The sequence below is a fragment of the Microtus ochrogaster genome, linkage group LG1, assembly GCF_000317375.1.
Source record: "Microtus ochrogaster isolate Prairie Vole_2 linkage group LG1, MicOch1.0, whole genome shotgun sequence".
NCBI lineage: Eukaryota > Metazoa > Chordata > Mammalia > Rodentia > Cricetidae > Microtus > Microtus ochrogaster.
The window spans coordinates 44991670-45002024 of NC_022027.1; the positions used below are offsets into that span (position 1 = coordinate 44991670).

At 39.2% G+C, this 10355-nt stretch overlaps 1 protein-coding gene across 1 annotated transcript in view; it reads left to right on the plus strand.

The window, feature by feature from the left end:
* The window catches only part of Thap6 (THAP domain containing 6), a 9120-nt gene extending 2153 nt beyond the window's left edge, over positions 1–6967 (plus strand). The window contains exons 3-5 of the mRNA XM_005359490.3: positions 176–383; positions 1399–1521; positions 4664–6967. Coding sequence (XP_005359547.1) covers positions 176–383; positions 1399–1521; positions 4664–4900 — 568 coding nt within the window. The 3' untranslated portion in view covers positions 4901–6967. The remainder of the gene's footprint in view (positions 1–175; positions 384–1398; positions 1522–4663) is intronic.
* Positions 6968–10355: the final 3388 nt, after the last annotated feature.

Genomic DNA, 10355 nt, shown 5'->3' on the forward strand with positions numbered 1-10355 from the left:
CCAGCCTGATCTACAAGGGCTAGTTCCAGGGCAGGCTCCAAAAGCTACACAGAAACCCTGGCTCGAAAAAAAAAAAAAAAATTAGTTACATAAGCAAGAATCATGATTTTCTAAATGTTTCAGTTTAAATATATATCAGTAGTATTTAATTTTAAAATTTTTTATTTCTTTCTAGATTCCCCACAGATGAAAACATCAAGCGAAAATGGGTGTTGGCAATGAAAAGACTAGATGTGAATGCTGCAGGCATCTGGGAGCCAAAGAAAGGAGACGTGCTGTGCTCGAGGCACTTCAAGAAGACGGACTTTGACAGAAGCACTCCGAACACTAAACTGAAGCCAGGAGTGGTCCCTTCTGTCTTTGAGTCCCCAGATCACTTGCAGGTTTGTTTGCAAACTACTGCTCGCTCTGAGCACTCACTTCCTGTGATGGTTCTGAAGACACTTCAGCACTCGTGGGTTTGTCGACGTGACTTTCTTCATCTGAAGTGCATTCTGGGGGTTCCAGGGACTGTAGCTTCAGCTTTTCATGACGCCTGGCAGATGTGATATAGCCAGCAGCCCCCCATAATGGCTAGGGTTTAGATAAGTGGACTGATGGAGAGAATTGTCTTAACTCAGAACCAGCTTCTTAAAAACGGAGAAGGTTGCACTGAGGTTTCAGATTGACTGTACTTAAGAACTCAGGAGCATGGCGGGACATGTGCTTTAGTCCCAGCCCTCATGAGGCAGAGGCCTTCCTGGGCTACAGAGCAAGTTCCAGAACAGCCAGGGCTACACAGAGAAACCCTGCCTCAAAAAACCAAAACAAAAAAAGAAAGAAAAAGAAAACTCAAGAGCAAACTGCAAATTGGACCAAAGTGTGGTTCCAAGTGAAGTCACAGGTATAGAATTTAAAACTTAGATATGAACAAAAGTCCAAAAAGCAGAGAAAAGGATAAGTGAAGAAGACAGAGAGATGAGGTTACAAAAGAAAAACAGAAGGGTTCAGTAGTAAACCTAGTTGGATTCTATTCTTTTCCAGTAACAGTGCTGTGAGTTGGTCACTTTGCCCTTGATGGCTGTCTTTTCTTCAAGAAGAGACTTGGGCCATGATTACTGCTGTGACTCCCTTCCTCAGGTCCTCTCCGTCTTCTTTTTCTCAGCTGGTGAGGAGTGTCCTTTTCATTTTCACTCTTCATTGTTAGGGAATTTTATGTTAATAGATGAACCCTAGAGGTGCTTTAGGGATGCTCTTTGAAAGTGAACAGAATGAAACACACTGACTTCCTTCCAGAATAGTCTCTGCAAGCAATACAGTGTTTCACTATGTACTTTTTTTTCACTTTGAAAGTCAGGAAGGAATCAAACTGTAAGAACAGATACAGTCACAATGTTTTTCATTAACTGTTCCTAACAGGAGAAGAGAGAAAAACTTCATTGTAGGAAAAACTTTATTCTCAAAACCCTTCCTGTCAGTAACCATGGTCACCAGCTTGTCGGTGCCTCATGCATTGAAGAATTCCAATCCCAGTTCATTTTTGTAAGTAAAATGTTTTGCTGAGCTAATCGTTGAGTTAATTGCTTTAAGGTGAATATGGTCTCTCCACTAGGATCAAATATGTCAGAGTTATAGCAAAACAGAACGTAGGCTTGTTGGGGAGGGGTCTTTACTATGTGATGTTTCCAAACGCGCTTGCTTCCCAGGATCATTGTGATCGGAATGCATGCAGGAGCAGTACAGAAGCAGTTACTCTGCTGGTTACTGAGTCTGCAGATAAAATAACTCTTCCCTTTAGTATATTTTCTTCATGGAAATATGTAATTAATAATAGCTCTATCTTTAGGTTTTGTTGAAAAAGTCAAAGAACACAGTATTCAGGCTTGTATGTACTTAGAGATTCCTTGTTCATATAAATGCTAGGCATTAAATACAAACTGTCTTATACAGCTTTACCATTTTAGAATCAGGTACTGTTAGTCTACTTTCTTTGTTATGTGTCAAAGTTGTTTTGGCCATTATCGATTCTTTGCATTTTTATATGAATTTAAAATCACTTGGTAAAATTTTACCAAAACCCGTGCTGGAATTTTCACTGGTCCTCTACCGCCTCTGTAGATCCCACGGAGAGAAGCGAGAGCTGGGGATCTTAAGGAGTCTTTTGGCACTGGAACTTGAGTGCCCCCTTTATTCGGCCTTTACCTTCTCAACCCTGCTTGAAAGCGCTCAGCACACGGATGTTTTGCTTTGGCAGACCTGACCCTTAGTATTTTCTGTTTGCTTGCTGCTCTAAATGATACCATTGTGTTTGCTCCTAGAAGATGGAAATATAATTTATGTTGATCTTATATCTGACAAACGTGCTGAACTCAAATATTAAGTACAGTACAGGTTTTTTTTTTCTTAAGGCCATCAGTTTTTTTGCATAGATCATCATGTTCCCTATAATGAAGGCAGTTTTAATTCTTCCTTCGTCCTATAAATGTGTTTGTTGCTTTTCCTTGCTTTGCTGAACTACTTGAGACTCCAGGACTGTGATGAGAAATGTTGAGAGCCAGTGTTCAGGCAATCCCATCTCCTAACATGATTTTTTTTTAAGTTAATTTGTAAGTTATGTCAGCTGACTTCTCAAGGGCTGAACTAACCTTTTACTCCAGGATGACCCTTACTCCATAATGTATCATTGTTTTTATGTATTTTGTGTACAACTTGGGAGTTTGTTAGTTTAATCTTTCTTTGAGTGTTTAAGAGGGATATTTAGTGCATAGGGCTCCCCTCCTCCTCTTCTCTAATGTTTTATTTATCTGAATTCAAGATCAGATTAATACTGACCTTTCAAAACAGTGAGAAAATTTTGCCAACTTTTCAAGTTTTCAGGAAAAAGGGGTTTTGTAAAATAATTTTTTAATAAATATATGATAGATTTGTCTAGTGAAGCACTGTGGACTTAGGGGTTATTGTTGTTTGCTTGTTGAAGGAAATACTAGCTTTTGTCTTCCAAAGTTTTGTCATTTCATCACAGCTACAACATTTATTATGATAGGTATTTAATAATACCTTATTGGTCCTTTTGTAGACTCTGGTAGACTCTAGTGTTCTCTCACTCCTGATATTTCTGTCTTGTACATTTCTGATTAACCTGCCTGAAGATTTAACTATTTTTTTCATCTTATCATAGATCTCAACTTTTGTTCATTTTTTATACTTCCCTAATTTCTGTTCGTCTATTTTTATATTTTTCTACTTATTTCAAAATGTAAAAAGTATTGCCTTTTTCTAGTAAGGTGAAAGCTGCTGTCATTGTTATTTAGAAGTATATTATTTGGGGTAGGGGAGATAGCCCAGTGATTATAAATGTGGTATTCCAACTTCACAAGGCAGACACAGGATTCCCAAAGCCAGCTGGCTAGCAAGATCTGTTTGCTCAGGATTTGATTCAGATTCCTTACCTCAGTGAATAGAGACTAGCAAAGAGGATAAGTCTGGACATCAACCTCAGGCTTCCACATGCACACACACAAAAATAGAAGGAAAAAATAGCCTCCTTGGTTTCCCTGATGTCTGCTTAATCTTCTCCTCCTATATGCCAAGCTCTGCATGGGTTTCTCCTCTTTACACTGGGGCATACAAATTCTTCCAAGGCTAAGCTGGAGCGATTGCAGACCTCACCTCTGTTTTCCGTCTTAGTGGAGTACCTGTTATCCTCAAATACTTTTTATGTCTTTGTACCACACATTGGTTCATGTGGTATCAGTCTAGTCTTATACTTTATCTTGGCTAGACGCAAAAGTCCCCTTCAGTGTTTTTAATATTAAATAACTTTACAAAATTAGTTTATAGTATCTTTCTATGTCAGTGTAATTTTCCTTATTTCCAAATGAACATGTAAAAGTATATTGCCATATACTTAAGCATAGCCAAAATAAATATTGATGGAATTATCTTTTTTTTAAATTCCAATACTGGAGTACCATCCAGTCCCCAGCACTCAGCCTAAGCACCCACTGTAATGTTTCTTTCCTGTACCTTTTATAAAGTAAAATATTCATCAAAATAGAGGAAAAGTTTACTCTATCAAGCACCATCACCAAATCTGGGAGCTGGGAATGGAGCTCAGTTCCTAGGGTCCTTTCCTAACATTTTCAAAGCCCAAAGTTTGATCTCCAGCACTGCAAAAAATGGGCATTGGGGGATGCATGCAATCCTTAGGTGGAGGCAAGAGAATCAGAAGTTCGAAGTAATCCTCCACTATATGGCAAGTTCAAGGCCACCTTGGATACATGAGACTCTGTGTAAAAAGATAAATAAATAAAAATTATTCATTCATTTGATAAATACAAGCTGTTTATCATTGCCGTGCTAAAGGAATGAAAGCGTATAGATTTTGCAAGTGCTATGGCAGCCAGTGCCGTTTCATCCAGTGCTCATCTCAGCAGGCAGGAAACCCCAAATGAGGAGTGATTCTCATCGTCAGTGATCCATCTTCCTCATATATGCTGAGCCTCAGAAGGAAGAGAGGTTCAGGCACCCTAATACTGCTTCCACTTCCCGTCCTCTTCCTGTCGTCTTTATACCTAATAGTTTCCTCTAAGTTTCATAAATGAATAACTAGCTGAAACTTAGTGCTAAACTTTTGTCTAACCACTTGTCTTTCCTATTTAAAAACCTGGTGTTTATATTTTAGGAACATAGCTACAGTGTAATGGACAGTCCAAAGAAGCTTAAGCATAAATTAGATCATGTGATCATCGAGCTAGAGAATACCAAGGAAAGTCTGCAGAATGTTTTGAACCGAGAAAAACACTTTCAAAAATCACTGAGAAAGACAATCAGAGAACTAAAAGATGAATGTCTGATCAGCCAAGAAACAGCCAATAGACTGGATGCTTTCTGTTGGGAGCGTTGTGAGAGCACAGAATGAGACTGGATTTGTGAAGGAATTTTTTATATGTTCCATCTACAGTTGACATTGATGATGCTTCTTAGAAGACCTCACATACCATCTCTAAATCCTATAATCACTGACAACACTTTGGATACCAGGCAGCATTATGCATCATCCCTGCTAACCAAAAACTTATCGAAGATGTGCAGAAATGTGTTGTAGTTATGCTTTTGTGTGACTTGTTACAATTACATTTTTACAGACATAAACTAGCGCTGGGTCACTATTGTAAGATGGCTAAATCTCACATAAGTTATAGCAAATGGAACATCAGAATTTTAACTTTGACTACATTATTGTATGTCCTTTATAGTAAATTGTGATTTTAATTTTAAATATTTTACTATAAAGCAGACTTTGTTTACAACACACGTTTATCTTGCATCCAACCCATGGTGCTTTAGCAATTAATCATGGATTATTTTTTTAATAAGGCACTTCATAGCACTGACCATGAGAATAGCCCATGGAAAAGATTTATTGGCTTTTAAGAGCCAATTAGCTAAGACTCCTGACAGGATGTCAGTGTTTCAGTACAGTGCATCATTCCTCCACACAAGAACTAGTCAGAATAGCTTCAAACACCAAAGGATGAAAGCACACACTATTGGCTTGGGTGAGCAGGTGTTGCTTCACTAGAACATGACTTCCGGCTCTTCAGTCACCTCTTCCATACACAGTGCTGCCACCAGCTGAAGATTTGCAAGGCTGTCTTGTGGTTTTAAGAAGTAATATTGCTGACACTTTTAGAACTGTAACACATAAGAAAAGCTATTGCAAATGTGCAGATCTAGCAGTGGAAATAGAAACGGAATTGATGACTGTCCGGTGGCAGTAATTACTCAGAAATGACATGCGGAAGTACTGCTGGAGAAGAAGAGTCTTAGCTGTTTACTGATTGAGCCCAATGTTAGGAATATTGCTTCTCCCCTGATTTCTTACTAAAAAAAAAAAACTAAAATTAAGAATCATAAATACGGTACATTAAAATAAAAAGTATTAGCCAAAGTCCCACTCTGTATTAAACACAAATATGAGTGAATCTTTTTTGGAGATATGTGCATAGTCAGAGTGTGCAGCAATTGGTTCCTTGTGTTAGCAAATCATGTCTAGTTTTTGTTTATTTGTTCCCTGTAACTTTGTTTCATAGTAGTACCATAAGGGTATGGTCAGATAAAGATTTTTATATTTAAGATACTGTATTTTCATGTAGGACTTTAGCTCTTCCCTCTAAAAGAGATTTTTACCCACATTTGAAAGATTGAAATTACTGAGGTTCTTTTGTTACCCTCAAATGTTTTTGTTTTTTTTTTTTTATTTTCTGCCTGTTATTTATTTTCCTTGTTTAATTTTTTAAGTCACATCGGGTTCTCTAACAAGAAATGTGGGTAGAATCTAAATCCTCAGCCTGTTTGTGAGCATATATGTTTAAATTGGTGACTGGGGGATGGTGAAAGAAAAAGCTCAGCGGTGTCTGCAGACGTCCCCTCCCCTGGCTGCCGGAAGACTGAAGAGGAAGGCTCCAGGCTCGGCCCTATTTCATTGCACAGTCACTTTGCCCGCTTGTGTCTTGGTGAAGTCAGTCTCTGTGCTCTCTTTCACTGGGCCTAGATCACTGAGACTTTGGTGAGTGGGTGAAATATCAGTAAGGACCCAGAGCTTCCATTTGCTCTTTACCCTTGGACAAATAGTTACAGTGGAAACCAGACTTGAAATAAAGGATCTCTACCAGCTGGCGCTTATCTGCCTAACCTCCATCCCTACCTCAGTCCTCTGCCCAGAGATTGCAGCCTAGGTCTTCCAGGGAAGAACTGTGGAGTATAAAGAAAAGGCGAATCACAACCTACCCGGAAGTTCCCAGGCAGCCAAAGCTGACCTAAGGGCTCTAGTTTCTAAACATGGACTGGCCTCTAGACCCTGAAATACACTTGGTTTCCAAAGAAGGTATGAAGGATTGATGTGGCATTTTCTCCATATCAAGTTTGAGTTCTGAAAATAGACTGTGTTGTTAAAGGTACCTGTAAATATATATGTATGTATGTATGTGTGTGTGTATATATATATATATATATATTGAGAAGGGTAAAAATGCATTCATTATATACTTAGTTTTGAAAATAAAATTCTGACAAATAATTGAGGAATGAAAGCTATTTATTTGAAAAATAAAAATTTTGTCTAGTAATGTGTTGTGTGTTTCATACCTTGATTTAAAAAGTTGGTCAGGGCTGGGCGATGGTGGTGCACGCCTTTAATCCCAGCACTCGGGAGGCAGAGGCAGGCGGATCTCTGTGAGTTCGAGACCAGCCTGGTCTACAAAGCTAGTTCCAGGACAGGCTCCAAAGCCACAGAGAAACCCTGTCTCGAAAAAAAAAAAAAAAAAGCAAAAACGTTGGTCAGGGAAAGATAAGCACACACATACGCAGAGGGCTTGCTTTCTTCCATGTCTTCCATCATCCCACCTTCTAACATAGTATGAACTGGCAGCTCTTCATGTTCCCAGTATGTGGGAAGAGTGGTATTGCACGTGTGAAATATGCTGCCTCTGAACCCAGAAGACTAGCAAGCATTGTGCTTCCTAAGTCATAGCAAAGCATGCAAGATACAATAGTTTGTCTTTTACTTCAGGGAGATGTACTGGCATGCCCCAAATCACTGTGTCTCCTGACTGTTACAGATTCTTGCCCCACCCCTTACAGCACATGTAATTCGTGGATGCCCTGATGAGAGTTTACTGGACACTTAGTTATAAAAGATGCATTTTTAATTATGTGTTTATGAAAAAGGGTGTGCACATGAGTGCAGGTATCTGTAGAATCCAGAGGAGGATGTTGGATCCCCCAAAACTGGATTTACAGGCAGTTATAATCTGCCTGATATAGGTGGTGGGAACCAAAGCCAGGCCTCTACAAGAGTAGTATGAGCTCTTATCCACCCTTCTTTTAAAGACATTTTAGAAGCATGTTTCGGGGCTGGAGCGATGACTCAGAAGTTAGGAGCACTAGCTGCTCTTCCAGAGGTCCTGAGTTCAAGTCCCAGCAACCACAGGGTGGCTCCCAGCCATCTATAATGAGATCTGGTGCCCTCTTCTGCTATAAACAGAGACCCTAATAATCACACAAAAACTATATTAATTATAACACTGTTTGGCTGATGGTCCAGGTATATATCTAGCTAGCTCTTACATCTTAAATTTACCCATTTCTATTTTATATTTTGTGATGTTTGTGGTTTGTTACCTCTTGCTTCTTGGGCAGCTACATGGCACTTTCTTGACTCTGCCTACTCTATATCTCTGTTTGGATTTTCCACCTGGCTTTATTCTGCCCTACCATCGGCTGAAGCAGCTTCTTTATATTCAAATGGTAATAAAACATATTCACAGCATACAAAGGGGAATCCCACATCATTCTAGCCTGCAGACAAACATGCAGACAGAACACTCTACACATAATAAATTTAAAAAAAAAGAAGTGTGTCTCACTATGTAGCCCATTCTGGCCGAGAACATGCTTGACCCTGCTTCTCAGTCTTAGTACTAGGGTCACAGGTATTCACTAGCATGTTAAGTTTATATATGTTTATCTCATTGGATTAAACTCATATTTTCAATTATGTAATTTTGTTTAGGATGTCTGTGTAATATAGATCTCTTCGTTATAACAAAAGCAACAGTATCAATAGCCTCAGGTCAAGACTGTATATTACTGTTCATTGCTTATGAATATGATCCTTAATGAAGTTGGGAAAGCATGCATCAATCAAATAGTTGCATAGCACATAGCTGTATAACTCCCTGTAACAAAGATAAAATAGTCAATACTCCAGCTCCTCACAGGGTTACTTCTTGACTTAATTTGCCTTAGTCTGCTATTATCCTGCAGAACAGGTCAAAATTTTCCAGGGGTCAAAGTGATGAATTAAATGGAGATATGATGAGAGTCAGAGTGATTTATACTGAATACTTCCCTGTTTTCTGGGGATCTGAAGTGTGGGACTGTGTTAGGCAAGGAGTGCCTATGTGACTAGTCTGCAATAAAACCTTGGCTATTCGAATGCACTTCCCGGCTATGCAGCATTTCCTCCATTGTCACAGTTTGATTCCGCTGGAATTGTGGGTCATGCATTACTACACTGAGGAAGGGCTCTTGCAAGAGCAAGTGTCTGGTTTCTCCCAAGTTCATGTCATGTGCATTTTCTCCTTGCTGATCTTGGGTTTGTTTCTTTTCCTGTAATAACCACAAAGGCAACTATATGCTGAGTTCTGTGAATCTTTCGAGCGGATCATCAAACCTTGGGTTACCCTTGGAGACTTCAACCCAGATGTCCCTTCAGAATCGTCTGTCATAGTCTGGATAAAGAAAACTGGAGGTGAAGTAGTAGAATAGACAATCCATGAGTTCTCTACCTCTGGCATTACTATTCAGCTGTCTCTCTCTATTTTTTTAATGTCATTCATCCTAATGTCTTTTCGATGTTCTTCTTTCTATACTTTGTAAGTAAGTGTGTGTGTGTAATCTTCCATGCCTTGAAATGCAACCAGCTACCTAGAAATCTGTCCAAACACCATTTTCTCTTGATTGTCTAGCTCTTTTCACAATCCCTCTCCAAGACAATTTCGTTTGTTTAAGCCATTATCTTTTTTGCATTTATTTATTTATTGGTGGAGGGGTGTGTGTGTGTGTGTGTGTGTGTGTGTGTTTGTGTGTGTAAGTACAAATGCCACAAGATGCATGTAGTGACTTTTTAGAGTTAGAGTTGTTTTTCCTTCCACATAGGTTTTAGAGATCAAACTTAGGATGCCATACATGGTTGCAAACATTCTAACCCTCTGAGCTATAAGCCCATATTTCTTAACAAAAATATTCCTTGATTTTTCTGTGTCCTAGTGATAACCAGAGGAGTCCTATCTAAACTTCATACATCAATTACAATAAATGCAAGTGACCCAAGACAGAGTGCCATGGTATGGGATGTCTTTATTTGCCTCACCTGCCTAAGGCACCTTCTGCTTGGTTTAATAAAAAGTCAAATGGCCAATTGCTAGACAGGAGAGGATAGGTGAAGAACGAACAGACATGGATTCAAATCCCAGGCAGGCTGACCACTGTAGTACACATAGAGCACAATCCCGGGGCTGAATTCTCTGAACATGTACAATGTAGACAAGCAAAGGGAAGACTGTGTGTAAAGTCCAGACCCTACAATGAACTTCCCACGTAATGTTTTTCTCTTTTAAATTCCATCTCGGAAATATTGTAAAGGGGTCAAAATAAGAAGAGAAAAACAGCAAGAGGAAGAAACACTTGCTGGAAATGACAGCAGTATTGAGGGGCTGACAGCAGTATTGAGGGGCTGACAGCAGTATTGAGGGGCTGATGTCAGTATTGAAGGGCTGATAGAAGTATTGAGGGGCTGATAGAAGTATTGA